Here is a 26,856-nt window from a genome sequence, read left to right as displayed (position 1 = left end):
TGCTGCTTAGTTGATGTGGTAATGCCCCGAGTTTGAAGGGGGAGGAGCTCAGGTTAGTGGTGGCTTCTTGTTTAACATTGTTTCTGGGCTCAAGTTGCGTGTTTGTTTCACCAGGCAATCAACAGCGGCCTTTTTTAAAATCTATTCAGTGATGCGTTGTGTGCTTTTTGGGGATGGGAGCATGAGGAGGAAGCCAAGGATATCCCGAATGCCTATGTCAACTTTTAACTTTTACCTGTTCATGCAACATGAGACCATACTTCTTGCTAAATCTTGTCAATCCTTGGGTGTTTCTTAGAATGCTGAAGGCATACATATTTAAAAAGGGTTCAGTTATAGGCACAGAGCAGAAGAGCGTCTTTTGAAAATGAAGCGCATGGTATTTTAAACTGATCCCTTTCGCTGTGGCAGATGATGAAAGGATAGGAAATGGAAGCTTCGAGCTCACACAGAGACAGGAAAATCTCCAAAGGAAATGAAGTGCGTCACTGAGCCCACAAGTTCTGCACGGACGACCTTGGGCTGAACACTAACCAGATACTTCCAATGAAACTTTTATTTTTATTAGGTAAGTTATGCTCTGTTTTATAACTTGTAAGCACGATGATGAAGGACAAATCATTTATTCAAGCAAGGTTTAGTAAAAAAGATTGAGGTGGAGCATGTTTTCATAGTGCTGAATGTGAACAATGAAGCTTCTAAGCTTACCTGACAGAGTGAGATTGCTTTTAGCGTTTTTTTCTGATATTACAATAAATACAATAAATAAATACAGTGAGAGCGAGTCTGCTAGAGTACACCTTGAGGTTATATAACACAATGATGTTTAGGAATATTTGTATGCTGTCGGGAGGGCGAGGAACTTGTGCTTTACTTTTTCAAACTAATGGAGCCGATGTGCAAACTAATTATCCCATAGACGTAAAATGGGGGCAAACTATGGCTCCAGGAGTTTCAACAGAAATGCTTTAGGGCTCGGTTTGTTCTGAAACAACAATGAAAATACATCTTGAGCACCTTCATACTATGCAAAGAAATTAAAATACGGTTACTATGTGCAAATGGATGATAAATTTGAAAACTATGCTTTTTTATTTTATTTCTCCTGAAAAGTATTGTTGTTGTTCAGGGTTCCAAATGTTCTTATGAAAAAGAGATATGTAAAACTAGAAATAGCAATTTATAATATCTTATGTGCAAAAATGAGGGAAAAGGATAGAATAATGGAACTTTAAAGGTAACCTTGGCAATTAGTTCTATCTTGTCCTTTTTAGCTTCTGCTGTTCTATAAAATGCCCATAGCAAAGCTGGCATATTTTTCTTTTAGATTCAGTACTAACTTATCTATTTACCATCGCGTTTTCTGTTTTCTAGCCAATACATACAACCTAGAAATTTTCTTTGAGTCTTGGAAATACTCTCTTTTGAACTTTATATAATTCAGTAATTTGTTAAACCTTCTAAAAGCAATGCATAGGCTCCATGCAGTAAATGCGATCTTGCCCTTTTACTGGGAAGGCACAGTGGTTTGAACTTTTGTAGATGAGCACTTTTGAAAGATTGGGATGGAAAGCGAAATAAACAAACCAATGCATGAGTTATTGGTTATCAGACTGCAATATCAAATGATTAGAAAATGCTCATTGAAAAAGAAAAAAGAGTGCAAGCTTATTTTTCATACAGTTGGATGTTCCAAACATTTTTGCTGTCTTTCTTACTATTGTTGTTTTTCCTTTTCTGCTTAGTGTGTGTGTCCATGCCCCTGGACCAATACTGTGTGTCTTCAGAATGTTTAAGAACGTGTCATATAAATTCTAAATGTGAAAGTCGCAATGGAATTCATGCTTGCTTTTGCACAATAGGATACACGGGAGATGGCATACAATTCTGTGATGGTACAGTATATGAATTTTTCTGCTTATGATATTTAATATTCATAACACAATTTAATTTTTTCATGTAATTAAATGCAATTACAATCTATGTATACTTGTGTACTAGTAATATCAGAAAGACCTAACACTGTTGCAAATCAGAGAAGCATTTTATACAATATGTTCATTTATACTGTTGTTTTGTGATCTTCTAATTATTAAAATTTAAAGCTATGAACATGAATTGTGGCAAACTCTAAATAACTCATTACAAATTTATACTAAAGTACTGTACATCAAATGCTCCTAAAACATTTCAAGTTAAAGTTACTCACTGAAGTCCACAAACTTGTGATGGAAAATGAAAAAAATATCTCATGATTTAAACTTCCCAAGGGGAAACCTGTTTAACATTTATAACTAGTCATTTAATATTGTAAGTCTGGAGACAGGCAGATGTGTTTCCTCTTCACAAAGTGGAAGTAAGAAGGAGGCTGGGAACTACCAGACAGAAAGTCTGTCATGGGTAAATTAATGGAATCACTGCTAAAACAGAAGGATAATGCAATTTTTGGAATCCAATAGATTTCAAGATGCTAGGAAGCATGATTTACCAGAGATCAGCCTTGAAAGAGGATCCATTTTTTTGATTGGGTGACCAGACAGTTGTACTTGAACACAATTCCTCATAGCCAACTTATAAATAAACTGAGCACCAATGTTAATGATTCCTATCATGACTTACTGGGTTAGAAATCAGTTGAGTGGGAGGTGACAAAGGATAGTGGTAAATGGAATTCACTCTGAGGAGAGGATTGTTTCTAGTAATGTGCCACACATTACTAGACCGCTTCTTTTCAACATTTACATAAACAATATTGAGGCTGGACTTATCTGGAAAGGTTTATCTTTTTGAGGATGATACCCAATTCTGTAACAGGTACACACAAGCAGGGACGGATTGGCCTATCGGGGATCGGGCTTCCCTTGGTGGGCCCGTCTAGCTGGTCACGTGGTCTCAACCGCGTGGCTCTTCTTCAGCCCAGCCTCAGTGCCTCCCAGCCAGCCCCCGCCAGAGACCAAGCCGGCAGGGGCCGAAGAAATTAAAATCGAGCCCGGCGGGGGCCGAAGAAGTGAACACCAGTGCTGCAAACCGCCGCCGGAGACCAGCTGTTCAGCTGGGGGCCTTAGATTGGAAGAGTGCTTCTGTGTGTATGTGAGAAAGGAATGGTGTTTGTGTGTGTATGTGTGTATGTGAGAAAGGAATGGTGCTTCTGTGTGTGTGTGTATTTGTGTGTATGTGAGAAAGGAATGTGCGTGTGTGTCTGTGTGTGTGTGTGTGTGTGTGTATGTGTTTGTGTGTATGTGTATGTGAGAAAGGAATGATGCTTCTGTGTGTGACAGGGAAGGTGCTTCTGTGTGTAAGGCAGGAAGGGTGCTTTTGCATGTGTGTGGTGTATATGTGAGTCAGGGAGGGTGCTTGTGTTAGTCAATGTGTGTGTGCGAGAGAGAGATGGAGCATGTTTTTGGCTGGCTTGTGGCTGCAAGAGAGGGCATGTGTGTGATTGAGCCTGTTTGTAAGTGAGATAGAACATGTGTGTGATTGAGAGCTTTTGTGTAAGTGAAATAGAGAGAGCATGTGTGTGATTGAAATCCTGTGTGTAAGAGGGAGCGAGAGCATTGTGTGATTGAGAGAGACTGGCCAGAGAGGTGATGTGTGTATGTGTGAGACTGATCAGGGAGATGACTGGTATGTGTGTGTATGTGTGTGTGTGTGTGAGAGAGAGAAAGAGAGAGAGAGAGAGACTGGTTGGGGAGATGATTGGTGTGTGAGAGACAGAAACTGGTCTTGAGGGTATGACTGGTGTGTGTGTATGAGAGAGAGAGATAAGAGACTGGTTGTGATCCCCAAGGAAGAGGACCATGAGGACAGCTTCAGCAGCTACTGCTGCTTCTGGTGTGGCCTGCAAGGGAAAGGAGTAGGAGAACTGCTGGAGAGGGTAAGTAAAGGTGGCTTTTTAAGTTCATTTTTCTTGATTGACTACCATTTTAATTATTGGGTAGTATGTGATGTGTCTGCTGTTTGAAATATTTTATTGGTGTTTGGTAAAGGTTTCAAAATTTGCTTGAGTCTTTAATTATTGGATATTCTATTCATCAGCTGTTTTGAAATTATTTTATTAGTATGATTTTATAATTATGATTCATGATTTATATATCTTGATTTTATTGATTGTTTCATGAGGAATGGTGACATTTTTGTTTTTCCATTGTTGCACTGTATAGAGTCTGGCGTGATATGTTTTACAGTTTAGTTTTTGTCTGCACATTTCTATTTATACTTTATATGGCTTTATTCTGTATTTGGTGAGAGTTTGTGTTCTGCATGCAAAGACCAAGATGAAGCATTCTTTTAGCATGTGGTTTCTCTGTAGGGATCTGTAGTAGCTTGGCCTGTTCTGTTTCCCTGATAGGAGGTGTATTGATATTTTAGATTCTGGTGTAATATTTGTGGTATTCTTTTTCATAGGTGGGGTTGTTATTCTTTGAGTTTTGGCAAATAGTACTGTGTTGATATGGGAGGACCATGCCGAAATATAGGGGTGTGTACATATATATGTAAATTATATACGTAAATTATATTGTATATGTAATTGGGTACCCATGGGCCAGTTTGGAGAAAAATCCCCCGGGCCACTATTTTCCCACAATCTGCCCCTGCACACAAGAAAGGTATGAAAAACATGAAGAGGGATCTAGCAAAACTTGAGAAATGGTCTAGATTCTGGCAGCTAAGATTTGATGCTAAAAAATTCAGGGACCTTCATTTGGGCTGCAAAAACGAAAGGGAGAAAGGTGTGAAAGACTATGCAGAAAATAATGGTGAGATCTGGGTGTAAATGTATCCAGTGATCTCAATGCGGCCAAACAGGTGGATAAAATGATGGCAAAAGTCAGAAAGATGCTTAGGTGCATAGGGAAAAGAACTGTCAGCAGAAAAAAGGAGGTGATAGAGTCCCTGGTGAGACCTCATTTGGAATAGTCTGTACATTTCTGGAGACTATACCTTCAAAAGCATATAAACCAGAAGGAGTCAGTCCAGAGGGTTGTTACTAAAATGGTCTTAATTGTAAGGCATATGGAGAAAGATCTAAACATGTAAGCCCTCAAAGAAAGGCGGGATGGGGAGATATGATGGAGCTATTTTTATACTTCCAATATATCACTGCACAGTTGGTGAGCCTCTTTCAATAGAAAAGAGGTTTAAAGGGATGAAGGTGACAGGGGGTAGACTCAGGAATAATTTATTTATAGAAAGGGTAATAGATGCATGGAACAGCCTCCCAGTGGAGGTGGTAGAGAATTTAGGGATGTGCAGGGTCAAAAAATGTGTTTGGGTTTGTTCATTCAGGTCATAGGTCAGTCATTTGTCAGATTCATTTGAAATGAAAAAAAGAAAATGTGTTCCTTCATTTCATTCATTTTTTTGTTTTACATTGAAGTCAATGGGGGAAGGCCCACTGGCTTCACTATTAAAAGAAAAAGCAAGCCGAAGGCCAGGACCGACGTCAGCTAGTAAAAGGAAAATGACACCATCCTGTGGAAGGTTGCACCTCAGTGACATCAATAGGGCACCTTCATCCCAACTGGATGGTGCCATATTTGTGTCGTACATGACTATGGTGCTATCCACTTGGGAGGAAGACAACTCAGTCACATCATTGAAAAACATCCTTCCACCAGTCAGCATCATTTTTCATTGACAGAAGACAGTCGAAGGCCTGATCCTGGGCATCCAGGTTTAGGACCAGATCCTGGCATCGGCTCAGTTCTTGTCCCGCCAAAAGCCCAGTTTTTTGTTTTTGCTTTTTTTTATTCACGAATATGAAAATATCCCAAAATTTTCAGGTATTTTCATCTGTAACTAATTTCCGGTACCTTTCATTCCACCACATTGAAAATGGCCTCATTTACAGCATTTTACTCATTTGATTAAAATGATTGCACATCCCTTGTGGAGACAAGGACAGTCTCCAAATTCAAAAAGCATGGGATAAGCATAGGGGATCTCAGAAGAAGTAGTAGGGTTTGTAAAGCTGAGCAGTTGGTATGGATGGGAGGACTAGATAGGCCTTATGGTATTTTACAGTCATCATATTTCTATGTAAAAGACTGATGCCATCTTGGGATTTTGATGATATTGAGGGATTCACTTTGTCATAATGGGCTAAAATTGTCAAAAGAATTTATAAACATAAAATGCTGTTTTATGCATATTAATGGGCTTTTGGAGATTTCCAGGGGGTTGTATGTGTAAAAGAGATTTTGCGTATACTTTTATGTGCACAGCAAAGAAGCATTCTGGTGAGTAAAATTATATACAATATAATTTTTAAAATGATGCATGTAAATATGCGCATTCACTTTTACACCTGTTCCCTAGCAGGCGAATTGTATGAGCATATACAATGCTGGGATTTGTTTGCATTCGCTAATTTTCAAAGAAGACATACATGCAAGTCCACTTTGAAAATTCAAGATAAAGTCTGCATCTACTTTCTGCAAACTTTAGTTCTAAGCATGTTATAAAATTAGCTTCAATGTGAACTGGAAAACATGGTGGTATTCCTTCTTAAATGGTGCCACAAGAAGACCAATTTTCAAGTGATTTTGGCATTGAATCAGGATGAGGTTAATTGTTTTCTAAGTAGAATAATTTTCACCATATTTTTCAGTGCTTATTTATATACTGTGTATGTTTATCATCCTAGTTATGTAATGCTCCAGTAGAACTGCATTAGGTGTGATGAATTAAAGGGGGACAAATGCTTAGTACGTAAGCCATTTTAAATGTCACATCTAGTACTCGGTACTTCAAGCTATCATATTCTCTAAAATTGACTACTGCAACTCTCTCCTACTCGGCCTTCCTGCTTCCACTACAAAACCCTTACAGATGCTACAGAACGCCACGGCAAGGATTCTGATGAATACCAAAAGAAATGAACATATTTCTCCGGTTCTAAAGAGCTTACACTGGCTCCCCGTCAAATTCAGAATAATTTACAAAGCTCTAATGCTGATCCACAAATATATCCACATGCAGACCCCACTGGATCTAATCTTCCCGCTTCGACTACACACGTCAGCCAGACCTATAAGAGCAGCACACAAAGGCACACTCCACGCTCATCCCTCCAAGACCACTCTCAGAAAAAGGGCCCTCTCCACAGCAGGGCCCACACAATGGAATTCTCTTCCACCTGACCTGCGCCTAGAAATCTGCCAAAAGACATTCAAAAAAAAGCTTAAGACCTGGCTCTTCAGTCAAGCGTTTCCCTGAAGAACTGAAGCACGCCATAAGACTCTTTCACCTAACCGCATGACTTAACACAGATATCATTATTGTTACTTTAATTATTAATGTTATTAACGCTATTACTCTTCCTCCACCTCTATTCTTGTTTGTGACTCTCCCCAGAGTTGTTTTTTACAGGTTAAACTCCCCCGTTTATTGTAATTCCAACTAAAGTTATATGTAAACCGACGCGATATGATTTTTCATGAGCATCGGTATATAAAAACCTCTTAAATAAATAAATAAATAAATAGTAGTCTCGTTTTGAAAGCATGGCTATACTCAAGCACAATTCTTGGCTTAAATAAAAACTGAAAAGAAAATTTTAAGAAATGACAAATCACACACATTATAATAAATTACAAGCAAAAATTGTAGCTTAGCATAGCCTTAACATTTCATCTTTCCTCGTACAACGTGTCACAAAATCTTCATATAATTCACTGTTTGAGATGTTCTCTGCAGAGTAAATAGTGCATGCTGATGGTACTTTCTTGCTTAGAATCTTGGTTTTGAAACTCACTAAAAGCAAATACATTTGTGCTGACTAACAGTCCCTGTTGTGCTGGTAGATCCCTGATGCATTGAGTTTTTTAAAAAAATTATTTGTGCTTGAAATAAAAATGGACTTTAAAGGAAGGTAATTGTAACATGTGCCTTTGCACTAATGAAATGAAGTTACTACTAAACATTTTTATAGATACCTACTTATTGCAGCTGTAAGATAGTATTTTATTCCAAAATTATGTAAATATCTTATAACTTCTACAGGCAAGGAAGACGTGTTTAGACTATACTAATTGCACTGTTATACAGAAATAATTTTCTATGCTGACTTAAAAAAATAAGAAATGCCATGTTAAGTCAGTCCATCAAGCATGGCATCCTGACTCTGACAGTGGCCAACCCAGGTCACAAGTACCTGGCAGATCCCATATATCTGCTACTCACTCCCGGGGATAGAAATGCCTTTCTTCAGTCTACCTGGCTAATAATGTGTTATGGACCTTTCCTCTAGAAACTTGCATGCGAAAAGTCCCTTTTTTGCGTGCGATCCCTTTTGAAAATGACCCCCTTAGTGTGGATTTTTATTTTCACTTTGGAGAAGGCAGGATTGTTTTTTGTTTAATATCCTATTTCTTTCTCCTTTTCTTTATTTTCGATGGGGAAGCTTTTTATCCACCCTTCCCCTATGTTATGGGTTTCCAGTAATGGTCCTGTTCTTGGTTATTTCTGGCCCTCTGAATTCCTTCACCTGGGTAATTCAGACCCTCAACCACAGAACTGTTGAGGAGCCTGGAACATTCATTCAATGTTCCTGCAGAAGGTGAGAGGAGGAAAGGAGAATGGTGGTACCCAGCCAGTGTTAAGCACTTGAAAGATCACAGAGAGATATTTTTGGGAAGAGGACTTGCAAGGTGCCATCCGGGTACCAGCTGGAGGAGAAGCAGAGTGGCACCCTCTGATATTAATCCCTGATATTTTTGGAGGAAGAGTTGCAAAGTGCCATCCAGATGCCCAAAGTGTTGGAAATGTTTTGGAAAGCTGCAAATGTCTATTCAAGACATCTAAAATAAGCTATGAGAAAACCTGGAATCTAATTTGGATAGAAATTGAAGCTAAGCGGATTACCCTAAATTTGGAGGGAAGCTTAAAACTACCATTTGAGACTGGGAAAGGATCTGGACACGAAATTACTTGAAAATAATCCCAGAGATACAAATTTATACAGAAAATATTTATTTGATGTAAAGAGCTATTTGTCAATTGGTCTTGTCAATGATACTCACTTTATGCTTCAATTTACCTCAGTAAAGTTATGTTGGAACCACCTCCCGACTTCCAGCATGATTTCTGCGAATTTAATGTGACACAGAATCCAGGGCCTTGGAGAATAATTCTCTCCCCCATCCCACACATGGGGAATTCTGGAACAGAATAGGTTTGTAGAAGATAAGAGACAGAAAAATATGTCTGATCCCTGTATTGAATGAATAGTGGGGCCTTGGAAATTCATTCAAGGCAGGGTACAACATATATGGATGGCAGCATACGATCAGAGATCAGTGGTAGCAGTTTACAGTTAAGAAGGTGAACAGTAAGAAGTGAACTAGCATAGCAAGGAAGGAGGACCCAGAAATATGAATTTGAAATTAAATTAATAAAAATGTGTATACTTAGAGGTCCACATTCCCACTTTGCTGGGTTATTGGCAGCAGCTAAATCAGCAGGGATCAGCAACTGCCACTTAGCTGAATAACTACATATTCAACTAGTTAGCCAGCTAAGTGGTGGGCATGGCAGGGCCATAACTGGGAGGAGTTATCCATCTAACTCTGGTCATGCTGAAGACCTGTCCTAAGGTTAGCCGGATAGACATCCATCTTACTTTAGATAGATAGATGTAGTAATCAGCTCCTCTTGTTGGTACCTTTCATTGGTTCAAATGATAGAAATTCATGAGTCATATCAAATTTGCATTAATTCCTCTGATTGTATGTAAAACCACCACCCCAAACCTGCCCCACTTGGAAAGTGTTCCCTTTTACAGTGGTATATAGCGTGTCATATTGACTCTATACAGAGTCTCTCTCTCTCTCTCTCTCTCTCTCCCTCCCTCTCCCTCCACACCTATTTTTTTATCGCAGGAGCTATTGCTGGAAAGCTATGAGCACAAATGCTAATAGTCTGGGCAACATGGTTCAGTGAATCTCATGAATGGAATACAGCCATATGGGCTAGAACCCGTTCAGAAAGGATGGAAATGACAGAAATGGAGGAGTAACTCTAAATCAAAAACAATATCGGAGCAACTGATAAGCAGAGTGCATGGGAAAGGGAAGAAGTGCTGTGGGCTGTCTTAAAAAGAGATGAAGGCACTTCCATTTACACTGACACAGTCTGCAGGCCTCTGATTCAGACAGAAGAACCGGATAGACATCTGCTTGCAGACATCCAAAAGGTGGGAAGGAAGGAAAAATTGTTGATACTTGGAAATTTTAATCTGCCTGATTTGGCTTGGAGTATCGCTGCTTCAGAAGTTGCAAGAAACAGAGATGTTGTGGAGGCCGTTTAAGGAGTTATGTTCAAACAAATGGTGAAGGAACCCACAAGGGGAGGAGCAATACTGGACCTGGTGCTCTTAAATGAAGACAGTATTTCAAATACCCAAGTGGTGCCCACCTGAGCACTAAATATCATCAGATGGTATGGTTTGATATAACAGCTAAGAGGGAGGGAAGTCACACAAAGATTAAGATCCTGGATTTTAAAAACACAGTCTTTGACAAAATGGCTGTAATGCCACACTGACTGTGGAGGACATCCCATGGACAGCACACTTTACCTGTAGCCAGGCCCAGACCCTGAGATGTCACCAATGCCACGCAGCAGGACACTGCCATTCCAATGCCATCCTTGGCCTCCCTTAGGTGATTGAGCACCCAACCTGCCAGAAAGGCCTGTGGCGGGAAAAGAGACCACGGCGCCATTTGATGATATCACTGAAACCAGCGTATTTAAGCCTTCCTCCTGCAGTTAATGGGCACCAAAGCAACAAGTCCTCTGGCTTCCAACTGGTGTTCATTGATAATTCTTGCCGTGTTCCTTGCCTTATTCCTGCTCTTGCCTTGCTTATTGCCTTCTTCCAGTATCCTGCCTTGCTCCTTGCCTTGATCTTGCTCCTGCCTGTTCCTGTTCCCTGCCTTGCCCCATTCTTGTCACTGTTTCCTTTCTCTCTTTAGACTGCTCTCTCGTTGCCTTGACCCTAGCCTGGATACAGTCACTGCTTGTATGCAGCCTGCCTTGAATCCTGACTGGATACTGACTCAGTCTGTCCACTGCCTGCCCTGACCTTAGACCACTTCCTAGTTGTGGACTTTCTCCTAAACCCTGCTGACCTCTGAACCCAAAATCTCAACCTGCAGGAAAAGAGGCTGATATAGCTGAAACCCAATATGTAGTATGCCCACCTGTCGTCGGCATAGACCCAGCCCATGGTTCACAAGATGGGTACTATCAACCCCGCCACAGCCCAAGAACTCACAGTCTGTGACAATGGCAACATACCTTAAGGAGGAACTAGATGTCTGGGAGAAGATGGGTGAAGTAGAACAGTGGGCCAAATTAAAAAGAGCTATGAAAAGGCAAAAAATCTTTTTGTGGAAAAAAGTAAATAAAAGTAAGAGGAAAAGGAAACCAATATGTTTCTTTAAAAAGGTGGCTGAGAAAATAAAGACAAAAAGAATGGTATTAAAAAAGTACAAAGGAATAAACTTTATAATTTGTAAAAACTCTAATAAACTTTAAATAAAAAAAAAAAAAAGTACAAAGGAACTCAGAAAGCGGAATATAGGGAATAATATCTGGTGAAGCTGAAGGAAACGAGGAAAGAAATCAGGATAGTGAAAGGTCGAGTGAAAGAAAAGATTGCCAAAGAGGTAAAGCATGGAGACAAAATATTTTTCAGTTAAATCAGAGAAAGGAGGAAGACTAGAGGTAGCGTCATAATACTGAAAGCAGACAAGGAGCAAGGTATAGAGAAAGATGAAGAAATAGCAGAAATATTAAACAAATATTTCAGTTTGGTTTTCAGTAAGGAAGACATTGGAGAATCACCATTGTTGGCTAGTAAGTGTACAGATGAGAGTAGAGTAGATACATCCCCATTTACAGAGGAGCATTTAGGTGGAAGTAGGAAAACTGAAGGTGGACAATGCCATGGGGGCTGGATGAGATACATCCCAGAATACTTAGGGGTAGATTTTTAAAAACTACGCCCGCACGTACTTATGTTCGTGCAGCAGGCGTAAACAAAGGTACGCCAGATTTTAATAGGTACGCACACAGCCACGCGTATCCTTTAAAATCCGGGGTTGGTGCGTGCAAGGCTGCCCAAAATCGGCAGCCTGCGTGCGCCGAGCCGCGCAGCCTGCCTCTATTCCCTCCGAGGCTGCTCCGAAATCAGAGAGGCCTCGGAGGGAACTTTCCTTCCATCCCCCCGCACCTTCCCCTACCTAACCCACCCCCCCCCAGCCCTATCTAAACCCCCCCTACCTTTGTTAGAAAAGTTATGCCTAGTTTTATAATCTAATAAATAAAGAATTAAAAAAAAAGAAAAGTTATGCCTGCCTGAGGCAGGCGTAACTCGCGCGCGCCAGCCAGCTGGCCGGTGCACAATTCCGCGACTCAGGAGCGATTTCGGAGGCCTCGGCCATGCCCCCGAAATGCCCTGGGCCGGAACCATGCCCATGGCCCCGCCCCCGGGTGACGCGTCGCCGCAACACGCCCCCCCGACATGCCCCCCGCCCCCCCCCCCCCCCCGGAAAGCTCCGGGACTTACGTGCATCCTGGGGCTTGCATGCGCCACTGAGCCTATTCAACACAGGCTCGGTGTGCGCAAGGGGAGCTTGGGGCAGGTTTTTGAGGGGTACGCGCGTATCTTACGCACGTACCCCTTTGAAAATCTGCCCCTTAGGGAGCTGCAAGAAGTTATGGCAGATCTGCTGAAGGATCTAGTCAACAGATCCTTGGAGATGGGAGTAGGGTCGCAGGACTGGAGAAGGGAAGTTGTTAATCCCGCTTCATAAAAGAGGTAGCAGGGAGGAGGCTGGAAACTACAGGCCAGTTAGCCTTACCTCAGTGGTAGGAAAATTAATGAAGAGACTGCTAGAATTAAGAATAATGAACTACCTACAATACAATGGGTTACAGAATCCAAGGCATGGTTTTACCAGAGGGAGGTCTTGTCAAACGAAGCTGATTAATTGTTTTGATTGGGTGACTAGAGAATTGAATCAAGGAAGAGCACTTGATGCAATTTATTTGGATTTCAGCAAGACTTTTGATATCGACCTGTAGAGGAGGCTCATGAACAAAATGAGAAGCCTGGAAACTGACATCAGTGAGCAGTAGTAAATGGAACCTATTCTGAAGAAAGAAGAGTGATAAGTGGAGTACATCAAGCATCTATTCTGAGACTGGTTCTGTTTAATATCTTTGTGAGCGAAGTTGTGGAGGGATTAGAAAGTAAAATGTATCTTTATGCGGTTGAAACCAAATCTACAGAGTGGACACAACTGAAGGAGTAGAGAGAATGAGAAGTGACCTAGGAAAACTTGAGAAGTTGCCAAAGGTTTTACAATTGGGATTCAATGCCGAGAATTTCAGAGTCATACATTTTGGGGTGCAGAAAACCAAAGGAGCTATATGTGAGGGTGGGGCAAAAGACTGATGTGCATAAAGTGGAAGAAAGATCTCAGGGTGTTTATGTCTGATGATTTGAAGGTGGCAAAGGAATGTGAATGGTGGTGCCTAAGGCCAGAGAGATACTGGGCTGCTTCAAAAAAGGCATAACCAGCAGAAACAAGGAGGTGATAATGCCACCGTACAGATCCCCGGTGAGGCCTCACCTGGAATACTGTGTTCACTTCTAGATACCTCATCTCAAAAAGGATAAGGACAGAATGGAATTGTCCAGAGAAAGGCAACCAAAATGGCGTGGGCAATGTATGGAACGCCATATTAGATGAGACTGAAAGACCTTAACATGTACTCCCTGGAGGAGAGAAGAGACAGGGGAGATATGGATACAGACTTTCATAAAGCTGAATGGAATTAATGATGCACAGAAATCAAATATTTCCTGATGGAAAGATAGTTGTAAAATGAGAGGTTAGCGTATGAGATTCCAGGGGGGGGAGAGAGACTCAGGAATAATGCCAGGAAATATTTATTCACGGAAAGGATGGTGGATGCATGGAATGTTAATGGAATTCAAAGGTGGTGAAGACAGGAATGTTAATGGAATTCAAAAGGACATGGGACAAACACAGAGGATCCCTGCTGGCTAGAGAATGGAAATGAAGGAAGGAGATAACTTTTCTAAGTTGCATTTCTGCTTGGGGTAGCCTGCACAGAGCGGTAGTTGCTAGTTCTACCCTAAAAAACTTGCTAGGCAGACTAGATGGTCCATTTTGGCCTTTATCTGCCACCATATACGATGAGGTCCATATTGAAAAGCAATTAGCCTGCTAACTCAGAAGTTAGCTGGCTAAATGAATATTTGGGTACATATCTGGCTAAATACTAGCCAGCTAATAAGTTAGGTGGCTAGAATTTAGCCAGATAATATAGGGGCATTCTGGGGGGTGTAACTAGGAGGAGCTGAATTAGCCGGCTATCTTAACCAGCTAACCAGCTGAATTAGCCGGCTATCTTAACCAGCTAACCAGCTAACTCTTCAGAGTTAGCCAGATGACTAGCTGGCTACGTCTGGCCAGGCCAAAGAGCTGTCTTAAAGTTAGCCAGCTATATTCAATAGTGCTGCTGAACTATTGAATATATCTCCAAAGTTAGCCAGATAAGTTTATCTGGCTATCTCTGCTAACCGGACTGTATCTGAATATGGACCATAATGTTATTATGTTACTGCGATTCAACTTGCTCATTTTAAAACATTCAAAACACAAAAACAAATGTGAGAATTAAGATTCTCTCATTTCTTTTCATGTCATCATGAACATACAGTAGAAATAGTGCAAATGAGTTCTGAACAGATTAGGAAAGAAATTTTCTTTTATTTTACCCATTTCAAATCATTGCTTTCTGCCCACACCCAAATTTCAGGTCAGCTGGTATTAACACAGAAAATGTAAGCAGACAGCAAAACCATATTGGGAAAATGCTTCTCTTCCGTTCTTGATAATGTTCTCAGCCCTCTGAGTGGATTGTCCTTATTTGTTTTACTCAAACTGTGTTTCTACCCTTGCCAAATGTTATTAGATTCCTTTCTTAAGGAAAGCTCCTTTTTATCCTGTTTTGTGACTGTGAAATCAGTCAACAGAATGCTTGCTTAGAGGATATGGAAAATTTCACTTACGATGTTGTAAATGCATTATCTCCAAGACTATTCCACTTTCTGTCTACTGCAGATAGGATTTCACATCCTGTATCACTGCCATCAGACACAAAACTGGTCGCAAGGTCCGGAAATAATATAGTCGGCGAGCATTTTAGGCTTAAAGAATAGTGCAGGAAAATATATTTTTATTTCCATAGATACTGCAATTAAACTATAGATAGAACATGTAATAGTCTATCCCTAATACCAGCAAACTTCAGAAATGGGTGTGATGTGAGTAATCTTATGGATATGTGTCTTTTCTCCTTGCTCATCAGAGAGAGAAGGGGGAAGGAAGAATGTTAGATGCCATCTGGGTGCTGAATAAACAGAAAAAAGTCCCATATTAGAGAGGAAAGAACTTTGTATTTAAAAATAATTTCTCAGTTTGCAGGTACTTACTTTTACCCTCAGCAAGATAAGTTGTTCTGGGGGGGGGGGGGGGGGGGCTTTGCACTTACATGTTACATGGGGTAGCAGGTGACTACCTGCTACCCCATTTTTGGGTAGCAGGTAGTCACCAGGAGAGCCAATAAAAGAATGTATAGTTCTTAGGGCTGGATCCACACACGCTAGCTCTCACATGAGTCTCCTTTCCCCAGGGCCTGAATTCTTTGCTGGTGGGGGGAAGGCATTCCTCCTTCAAGACCCAGAGTGTAGTTTTTTCCCTGGGAGAGGTATGTTTCACTTCTGTGAGTGCTATGAGGTGCCAATAACACACAGGAGGCTCGGAATTTGAGTGTCCAAAAGAAATACTTTACTGAAGGTGAATCGGAAAATTAATTGTCACACTTCCGACAGTTCTTAGCACCACAGCTTTTATCTTTTCTGTTGCCAGTCCATAATCTGTCTGTGCAAGGGTCTCTTAATAGCAGGGCCAGGGAAACACTACTACCCTCAACCAATAAGCTTTAATACTTTTGATGCAACTGCAACATCGCTCTCTGCTTTGACGGTGGGGGGGGGGGTTGATAAGAGGAATTGGATTCAGATGACAACCAACATGGGCCCCAACTTTTATGGTCTGAGGTAACGTGGGTGATCATAGGCCCTTGGTTGCAGTGAAATACTTATTTCAGTTCTCCCAAGTTTTTGATTGATTATCATAGGCAGCCTTTACCAAGCATAACATTATGACATTACCTTGCTAAAATCTTGTTTTCCTAGAGAGATGGATGCTATATGCTAGATAAAAATGCAGAAAGAACTGAACCACAAGGTCATAGAAACATATCTAGAGCAAGGACAATGTCAGTTGACACCATCTAAGATTATAGAAAGCATCCTTAGAACAGACATAAGGCTGCTAACATGGCAAAATTCCAATAAAACATTTACATACAAGACGAGGATTAATTAACTTGGAGAATGAGAGCAAATTACCATATAGCCATTCAGATTATTTGTTTATAATAGAAAACCAATCATGGAAATGTTGACAATTATGTAACCTAATTTAGGAGTTGGAAATATGCAACTATAAATTCTATATAATGCTTTGTTATCAGTAAAATCATTTGAGAGGGAGTTTGTGCTAGTGCTTTGTGTGGCACTCTGCCTTTCCATAAGGTACCTTATTATTTAATATCTATTATTTTACAGCATTTTGTAGCTTTTCTCTACAGCTGTTGGCTCTAAGCGTCTATTTTCAGAGAAGCACAACAAGGGTACTGATATAAAGACATAAGGGAAAAAACACAATTCCAAAAGCAAAGCAAGTCCAGAAGCACTGTCTGAATTTTCAAGAAGGCTCCTCTCCCAGTAAAAATGTTGCTAGCAGTAATGTTGTTTGAATTTTGATTGTAAATATTACTACCCTTATCATAAGACTTGGGGGTATCTGCATGGACTACCCTTAAGGGAAACTTGGCAGATATTACCATAAGAACCTTGCTGGGCAGACTGGATGGACCATTTGATCCTTCTCTGCCGTCATTACTATGTTACTATATATTGGGGCAAATTTCTCAAATGAATATTTGTGTGGAAAAGGTCCATTACCTATCCATGTCAATTTAAAGAGAGGAATGAATTGAATACTAGCTTCTTCCTTTAAGATTTTAACTATGTCGGGCAGTGTACACCACCAAATGGTATAGCAATCATGAGGAGAAAAACATTTGACATTCTTATGAATTTCATTCAATTGAATGAAAGAGAAATAGTCAAATGAAATGGCAAATGAAAAGAAAAATGGAAAACACAAAACAGTCATGTTTGAAAATTACCTAGATGCATATATTTTACATGCAAAAAGTAGGATTTACACAGCTAAATCCCGATTTATGTATGTCATATTTTAAAACATGCCTGCATCAAGGAAAATACTAGTTTTACCAATTAGTCCACCAAGTCACCCAATCCTTCTCTAGGATATCAAGGACCTCATGAGTTCTTCATCCTAAACTCGCCCAGTTCACCCAGACCTCCCACCCAATCGGTACACAATAAACATGTTTAATATTGTTTATGCCATATAATTAGCAGGTGCAAAATTATGCAAGTAAGTTAGTAAACCTACATGCGGGTTTTTTAAAATAGAAACTTACATGCATGAATGTTGGTTTCACTCTGGAATACCCCTAGACTGCTCCATTTTTATTTCATTTCATTTCATTTATTAAAATGTATTAATCGCTTAACACAACAAAATTGTGGCCTAAGCGATTTACAATAGAACATACATAAAATATATCAAGAAACAAACACCAAAAATATCACATACGTGCATTTGAAATTGAAAATATGCATGTATTTTTTACTTTTATAAAATAAGAGGCTACTTACATATGCATATGGTAATTTATTAAATTCTACATGCTTAATACTTTGAAAATTCACCCTTATGTCATTTAAGCACAAAGTTTACATCCATACCCCAAACTTATAACCAAGGATAGAACTAAGTTTTGGAGACCTGGGAATACATACTATTATCTATATGAAAATGTTAGTCTTCAGTTCCTTGCAAAAGGTTATGTCTGATAGTTCAATTCTATCCTAAGTTGTAGTATTAATGAGTTCCAGAGGGGGGTGGGGAAAGACCCTGTAAAGAAGCTTTTTCTGGTTCTAACCAATTGCATTTCCTTCAAGGATCTTAGTGGCCTCACTGGAACATACCATATTATTCAAGTAAAGTGGTGTCCTGGTCCTATTGCTCTAAATGCTAAGATTAAGACTTTGAAAAAATGTGAAGCCTTAGCAGGAGCCAATGAAAGGAGGTAGCCCTATTCCACCTTTGATGACCTGGGTGTAGCATTCCCTAACAGCTGGAGCCTGGATAGAATTTTCTTAGGAATCCCCTGGCATTCAATATTGAAATAGTCCAATTGGGACAGAGCATGATTATACTTAATTCCTGATGACAAAGGAACAGGCATAGCCGCACCTTAAGGAATGTTTTCCTGGCAGTACCTGAGACTTGTGCCTCCATAGACAGAGAAGAGCCCAGTATAACTCCAAGACTTCATTTGGATAATCTGAGTTAAAATCACATCATCTACAGCTGGAGGCAGATTAAAGAGTGTCAGTTCACCACTACCTAACCACAGTATTCCTCTTAATTAGGTTTAGTCTCAGTCTATTTTGACACATACAGCTGCTGATGAGTATCATTGATCTAGTAGTTAGAATGCCTTTAAACAATATTCCTCAAGGAGTAATACTATCATTACATCATCAGTGTAAATATAGTCTTTATGTCCAAATCATCTGATGATTTTTCTTACCCACTGAATAAATATAAAACAATATCAGAGAGAGGGGTACTTCATAAGGTACCATTTAGCCATGTGGCTTTAATACACATACTATTGAGTTTGTCCTGTAATAAGCGATCAATGAGATCATAAGCTGAGTATAGATCCAATATGAATAGCGACCCACTACTCCCTGAGTATCCCAATGCACATCAACTGATGTAAGGCATCCAAAACCGTGGTTAGTACTGTTTTAAAGCTGAAGCTCCAGAATCCAGATTTAACTGGATCCAGTAAGGCACTGGATTCAAGAAATGTGGTGATCCGGACAGTAACTGAATGTTTGAAAGTCTTTGTTTTACAAAATGAAATCCCTTGCGTGCACTTTATCTTCCCCGCCCTAACCCTGCTGCGGCCCTTTCAGCTGTGGTGAAAAGCACTTGAGCTGTGAATGTGAAACAGCGCACACACTTCTGACAGCTGAGAAGGTTATTTTCACCCAGGGAACTTACTAGGGGTGGGCAGCCCCAAAAGTTTCATTTCAATGTCTTTTTATTTTATTATTTTGCTTTGCTTCTTATTCTTTTCATTTCATTTTTTGAAACAGCACATACTATTTGCAAAGATTGCACCGTCAGTAAACCAATTTAGTGCATGCTATTTGCAAAGTGTGCATGTTATTTCAAAAAATGAAACAAGAATACCCAGAAATTTGTGGGAGGGATTGGTTTGGTTTTTTTTGGTTCCTTATTCAGAATAGCATTGATATTTCTTATGTCATTTCAAACGACTGCACGGCCCCTAGAATTTACCTGGCTAACTGCTTAGTTACCCTGGCAAATTCCTTAGACAATTGAACTCTGGTTGTTTTGCAAGCTTTTTTTTCCCATCCACCATTGTTCTGGGAAGGAAAGCTTCTGTATGAAGCCCTTGCACTGGAAGTTCCCCTCCAGTGAGGAAAAACATGTTTTTCTCACTGATTTCCTACCACTAATCAAGTCATTTCTGCTTGAGTCAGTCAGTGAGCATGAGGTCACAATTCCAGCAACAGACTGCAGAAAACTTTGCTGTGGAAAGTACAAGTCAATGCATGCAAACGCCTTCTGCCCTTTACAATAAACAATTCAGAACAAATACAATAAGACGACCATGAGAAATTATCTAAACAGTTTATTGAGAATCTTTCCTGGCAGCTGCTGGGAAATTTTTCTTAAACATTTCAAATGATAGCTTACCCTAGGATCTCCTGTTTCTCAGTTCATAACACATTTTATTTCCTATGGAAATGGTGTCTAGGATTTATTTTACAGTTCAGCATTCCAATTGCTCTGCAATTTCTCATAATAATAGTACCTGTGCAGTAAAACCTGTGCTAAGAATATTACAGGTGATTTTTTAAAGAAGTTACACATATAAATGTAACATGCTATCGTAGCAATTTTTAAAAGCTATTTATATGCTTAGGGCCTGGTTTTCAAAAGCATTTACAAGCTTAAAACTGGGTTTTACACATGTAAACGCACTTTACCCATGCAAGTGTACTCTTGAAAATTGCTATGATAGTATTTAATATGATTTAAATGCATAGCTCTTTTGAAAATTTACCTGTTAAAGTGCACTTAGCGCATGTTAAACTTATTCACAATTCGATGGCATATTTTGTAGCAGTTTTCAAAAGTCCACTTAAATGGGAAAAGTGCATTTACACATGTAAAACCCAGTGTTAAGCATGTAAATGCTTTTGAAAATCAGGCCCATAGACTTTAACCAGCATTTTCAGAGTGAAATTATACACGTTTGCTTTGAAAATTCTTGAGAGATTGGCCCGGTACATGCATAGATTGACCTGCATAAACGTTCACCTCCTCTTCAGAGGACATAACAACTGCATGATAATTAACAAGTATAGGCCTGGATTTATCAAAATACACTAAATATCGCATGCGATAGGAAAAATGGTGTGTATTATGGTAACAGGCTGTTTATCGCAAAGTTCACTATGCATAGATATTACTGTGATACCTTTTTTGCACTTTGTGGTAAGTACCACAATTGTTGCAATTCCTACTTACAACCACTGTGGGGAGAAGAGAGAGAGAGAGAGAGACTAACTACAAGACCCTCATACTAGGTAGGTATTTATACGTCTATAGGAGGCCCACCTAGCTACTCAACGTGAGGTTTAGGTATTAGTTAGGGGCCACTTTGACATGCAGAGTGTGACGTATGAACAGAACAGTGCACTCTTGTGAAGATTTGATGACCTTCGGAGTGAGGAAGGTCATCAAATCTTTTGTGCAGTGTTCTCTCAACCTAGGTGTTCTCTCAACCTAGGTAGAGAGAACACTGCACAAATCTCATCTTTGGGTGAATTTCCTCACTCCGAAGGTCATCAAATCTTCACAAGACTGCACTGTTGCTATAAATCTGCTGCTCGGAGTTAGCAATCTGTTATCGAGCTCCTCCTGTAGAGGAAGGAGTTAGTAATCTGTATGGATCTCCTCCTGGAGAGGGAGGAGTTAACAATCTGTTATCAGTCTCTGCTACTAGGAGTTGTAATGACTTCTATGCAACAGAGAGTCTTCAGTATATTCAGGAACAGGAGCCGTAGGCGAGTACTGGTTCCTATATGCAGTCTGGAATGAGAACTCACAATATCTGTGTATGAGATGGCTTATGGAAAAGAAGAGAGTCTTTGGAGGGTTTCAGGAACTTAGGCCCTCATGGAGTGAGTACCGGTTCCTATCTGCAAACTATAATAGTAATTCACAAGATATAGGTATATGATAGCTTCTGATATAGAAGAGAGTTGAAAAGCGATTTAGGAACATGGGCCCTCATGGAGCGAGTACCGGTTCCTATCTGCAATCTGCAATAATAACTCACGATCTCCATACATGCAATAACGTCTTAGACAGAAGGAAGTTTTCGGAGATTAGGAACATAGGCCCTCGTGGAGTGAGTACCGATTCCTATCTGTAATAGAACTCACAGTATTCACGTCTGCGATTGCTTCCAGGTAGTAAGGAATCTTCTGAGCATTCAGGGGTGTAGGCCCTCGTGGAGCGAGTACCGGATCCCATCTTAGCAATCTGAAATCAAGAAGAGAGAGCGGGGCCCCCGAGGAGCGGGTACCCATAGGTAAGGTGGTAGAGGCAGAGCAGCGGAGAAAGAATTCCCCTTGCTAACTCGATTCGAAGTAGCAAGCAAAGACCTTTTAAACTGGAAGCAGATGACGTCCCTATGGGGGGACGCCCCCGAGGTTTGCACCCTTGCTGGTACAAACTCTGGAGCACGCGCGCGCGCCCTTACGTCATCAAGAACATGGCGGATCCGCAGTGTCAGGCCAGCCCGGGGATTCCAGGCGAGGAGAAGCCGCGGCAGCATCTGTCCATCAGATCCGAAGGGAGTCACCACTAAGGTAGAGAGGGTGGAGCGAGGGCTAGATCAGGCACAAACGCAACAACTGTTCTGTTCATACATCGCACTCTGCATATCAAGGTGGCCCCTAACCCCTACACTAATACCTAAACCTCACCTCGAGTAGCTAGGTATAAATACCTACCTAGTATGAGGGCCTTGTAGTTAGTCTCTCTCTCTCTTTCTCTCTCTCTCTCTCCTCTCTCTCTCTCCTCTCTCTCTCTCCCCTAGCAACTGAAACACTATTTGCAAAAACATCTCAAAGTGCGATAAAGCCAAATCGCATGGCTTAACGCAAATGAAAAAGGTGTAGTTAAAATTAATGTTAAAACTGTGCAATATGGCTTCGCATCCTGCCCCAAACTCCTTCCCACAAGGTCCTTTTCCTAATTTGCATTGCACCATGCGTTATGGTGTTTTCGCATGCATTAAAGGTGCTTTTTGCATGCGAAAATGCCATATAGCACTTTGATAAATGACCTCCATAATTTCTAAAATGCAAAAGCATGCACACAAATGTATGTGCACACATTTACACCTGCTTCCAAGCGGGCATTAATGTGTGCGCATATGCCAGACAGGTTTCCACATGCACCCATTCATTTTCAAAGCACACCTCTGTCACAGATCTGCTTTGAAAATTCAGGCTGAAACCCGTGTCTCTTTTCTGTGCATGGATTTCAGTCCTATAAGGGCTATTAAAATATTACCCTCCCTATATGTAACTAAAATGCCCTTAGTCCAGTAAAAGTCACTAGAAACAATTTCAAACTTCTGATAAAGAAGTTTGAAAAGGAAAGCATCACGAAGTTCCTATTTGTTGTGGAGAGAAACAATTACGTTTTCTAGCACGATTAGTCTCATACCAATCATTGTAGTAGAAATATATAGCACAAAGCTTTTATTTTCTACTTTTGAAAATGGTATTAGAAATAAAAAATAAACTGAGTTCCTGAACCATATTTTTAGGGATACTGATTTAATTTAAAGATTGGAGTTTGAAACTGAAATGTACAGTATGTATGTTTTTGACTGATAAGGAATTGATTTGGTGACCGCTGTATACATTAATTGAACTATCTAGCCCTGTATCTTGTAGAGGCTAAAGAAAGCCATACAGGTTTGGAACTATATTATCCTTTCACCTTGAACTCTGCAGTGAATTGTAACTCTCATCATCTGGAGGAAGGAAGCCACTGTTTGTTGTGGTACATGGATGCCAAAAAATCTCTGTTCATTGTTTATTCATCCTCTATGAAAACAGTCTGCTCAGTGCTAAATATGAATATTCAATATTTTTAAAACAGGATAAGTAGTGAATTCGACAATATATTAAAGCATTCTGTTCTGTTTTTAATGGAGCATTCAGTCAGTGCATTAAGAAGTGTTCAGGTGTTAATTGGCTTTGTAGAAAGCATTTTTCAACAAGCAGTTTAATGTTACCTGGTCCCGGTTTTTTTGTTTGCAATATATGAAATAAAAAGAACTTATAAAAGATTATTTTTGTGCCAAAACGGATGAAATCAACACTATGCTACACTATATTCAAAACACTATATTCAGCTGTGTTTTAAAGCATTCCAACACTCCTAAGCAAAGAGTTTTGTTACTGTTGAAAAATTAATGTTTGCATGTAAAGGCCATTCATATTTTTTTTAAAATATACATTTGAAAGCTAGTTGTAACACTTTCCACCTCCCTTCCCCTAGGTTTGTGAACTGGCTCCATTTCTTAGGACAGGTTGATCTACTTCTGGTTTTTACAACATTGCATGAAAGGAGTTGCACTTCTGATGAGAATTACAGGACAAGTGCACGTGTGCAGTGGGGTAAAACTGGGACTGAACCAGTCAGTCCTGAAACCAGTTGGCAGTCTATGCCAGTTCTGCTCAGCTAGAAATTAGCTTGTCCCATCTCCGGTCAGGTCTGCTCTGTCTGGCTTGAAGTACAATAAAAGTATTGTTTTCCTTCTCCCCATAGGCTTTAATGGGACTGAACTGAATGAGTTGAAAACTAAAGGTTTCAGAATTTTTCAGGACTGCAGCCATAAGAACTTAATAAATACCATACTGGGTCAGACTAAAGCTCCATCAAGCCCAGCAACAGTGGCCAGTGGCCACTGTCCACTAGCCAATCTAGGTCACAAGTACCTGGTAGGATAGATCCCAAAGAATAAATCCAATCCTTCTGGTTTTCCCAAGTCTACATGGGTAATAGTGGGTTATGGACTTTTCCTTTAGGAACTTTTCTAAACTTTTTTAAATGCCACAATGCTAACTGCTCTTACCATATCCTCTGGCAACAAATTCCACAGTTTAATTCTGAGCTGAGTGAAAAATATTCTCTCCAAATTGTATGTGCTACCTATTAAATGCTTCATGGAGTGCCCCCTAGTCCTAGTACTATTGTAAAATGTAAAATAACTGTTCCCTATTTAATCATTCCACCCTACTCATTAATTTATAGAGCTCTATTATATCCCCCATCAGCCATCTCTTCTCTAGGCTGAAGAGCCCTAACCTCTTTAGCCTTTCTTCATAGGGAAGCCATTCCATCCCCTTTATCATTTTGGTCATCCTTCTCTGTACCTTGTCTAGTTCTGTTATATTTTTTTAGCGATAGAGTGACCAGAACTGCACACAATACTCAAGGTGCGGTCACACCATGAACTGATAGAGACAGTATGTTTTATTTTCCATTTCTTTACTACTAACACATCACATTCTATTTGCTTTTTTGACCACAGCCACACACTGAGCAGAGGATTTCAAAGTCTTGTCCACAAAGGTTCCAAGATCCAATGCCTAATATGGAACCCAGCAGCATGTACCTATAATTTGGATTATTATTCCTTATATGCATCTCTTTGTACTTGTCCAGATTAAATTTCATCTCCCATTTAGATGTCCAGTCCCCTAGACTCACAGGGGCGGATTTTCATAGCCCTGCTCGCGTAAATCCGCCCAAAACCGGGCGGATTTACGCGAGCAGGGCCCTGCGCGCCGGGAAGCCTATTTTACATAGGCCTCCCAGCGCGCGCAGAGCCCCGGGACTCGCGTAAGTCCCGGGGTTCTCCGAGGGGGGCGTGTCGGGGGCGTGTTGGGGGCGGGCCCGGTCGTCGCGGCGTTTCGGGGGCGTGTCGGCAGCGTTTTAGGGGCGGGTACGGGGGCGTGGCTACGGCCCGGGGCGGTCCGGGGGCATGGCCGTGCCCTCCGTACCCGCCCCCAGGTCGCAGCCTGGCGCGCAGGAGGCCCGCTCGCGTGCGGGGATTTACGCCTCCCTCCGGGAGGCGTAAATCCCCCGACAAAGGTAAGGGGGGGTTTTAGACAGGGCCGGGTGGGTGGGTTAGGTAGGGGAAGGGAGGGGAAGGTGAGGGGAGGGCAAAGGAAAGTTCCCTCCGAGGCCGCTCCGATTTCGGAGCGGCCTTGGAGGGAACGGGGGTAGGCTGCGCGCCGGCTATACAAAATCCATAGCCTTGCGCTCGCCGATCCAGGTTTTTAGCAGATACGCGCGGCTCCGCGCGTATCTACTAAAATCCAGCGTACTTTTGTTTGCGCCTGGAGCGCAAACAAAAGTAGGCTATTTGCGCGCCTTTTAAAATCCGCCCCACAAGGTCCTCTTGAAATTCCTCACAATCAGCTTGTGATTTAACTACTTTGAATAATTTTGTGTCATCTGCAAATGTGATCACCTCTCCACGGGGCTGCTAGACTGAAAGTAGGATTATTCTATATCTCTATAAACCTCTCAGTCTGCCTCAGCTTCTCCCAGTATGGCACTCTGGCCTTCAGATATCAAACTCATTCTGAGAGCCAGAAACTATTTAAATCAAGTGCACACATACAATATTTAACCAGCTGGTAGATAACCATACATGTGACACTTGGTTGAAAAGATAGGAAAATCCCCATCTTGCTGCTGGACTTCTGTTTTCATCTTAATATTGTTTTTAGTTAATTAAAGTTGGTAAGGGAGTAGGGATGCTAATGTAAATTCCTTTAAATTTATTTTGTGAAAAATGTCCCTCTTATCCTCTTAATTGGGATAATAGTCTAAAAATCATAGAATGTGCCATGGTAGGTGGGAGGGGGAAAAGCACTCAAAATTAACCTAGCTTTCTTTCTGTTTAAATAATCAATTTACCCAACAATCTCTCTTCTCTCCCAAGCTTTAGGTAAAAAAAAAAAAAAATTCCCTACAGAGCAATACTTACAAATCCCATTCACTCACCAGCAAAAGGACCTTCTGCTGAGTACTGAGGGAGTACTGAGATCAATTTGATTCCCCCAAACCAAAACAGACTTATTCATTACATTTTTCATTCTGATCCAAATAAATGCACTTCCCTAGTAATTAGAGTACTTTAATTTAAAGCACATTTGGAAATTAAATGGTACTAAAACTTTATAAAGTTCACATCCAAGCCACTAACTAGTATGAGCTTAATTTGCAGTCACAAACCCATCCAGGAGATCCATGTAAGCTTCAAGAGTTTGAAGCAGATCTAATAGATATAGATCTGTCTAGAATTTATACTGAAAAAGCAAAGCAAATGTTCACCAAAAGTATATGTGCTTACTTTAATAAATGGTACCAGCCATTTCAG

At 40.6% G+C, this 26,856-nt stretch overlaps 1 protein-coding gene across 2 annotated transcripts in view; it reads left to right on the top strand.

Annotated features, from left to right (window-relative positions):
• The first annotated feature begins 413 nt into the window (after positions 1–413).
• The window catches only part of ADGRL4 (adhesion G protein-coupled receptor L4), a 160,473-nt gene continuing 134,030 nt past the window's right edge, over positions 414–26,856 (top strand). The window contains exons 1-2 of one of the 2 annotated variants that reach the window (XM_029586094.1): positions 414–568; positions 1,746–1,895. In XM_029586094.1, the coding sequence (XP_029441954.1) occupies positions 547–568; positions 1,746–1,895 (172 nt within the window). In that variant the 5' untranslated portion in view covers positions 414–546. Of the gene's footprint in view, positions 569–1,745; positions 1,896–26,856 lie in introns of those variants that run through there. The other variant, XM_029586095.1, reaches the window with a different exon arrangement.

Source organism: Rhinatrema bivittatum, unplaced genomic scaffold, assembly GCF_901001135.1.
Source record: "Rhinatrema bivittatum unplaced genomic scaffold, aRhiBiv1.1, whole genome shotgun sequence".
Taxonomy (NCBI): Eukaryota; Metazoa; Chordata; class Amphibia; order Gymnophiona; family Rhinatrematidae; genus Rhinatrema; species Rhinatrema bivittatum.
The sequence above is the reverse complement of the archived record's forward strand: the minus strand, read 5'-3'. Positions and strand labels throughout refer to the sequence as shown.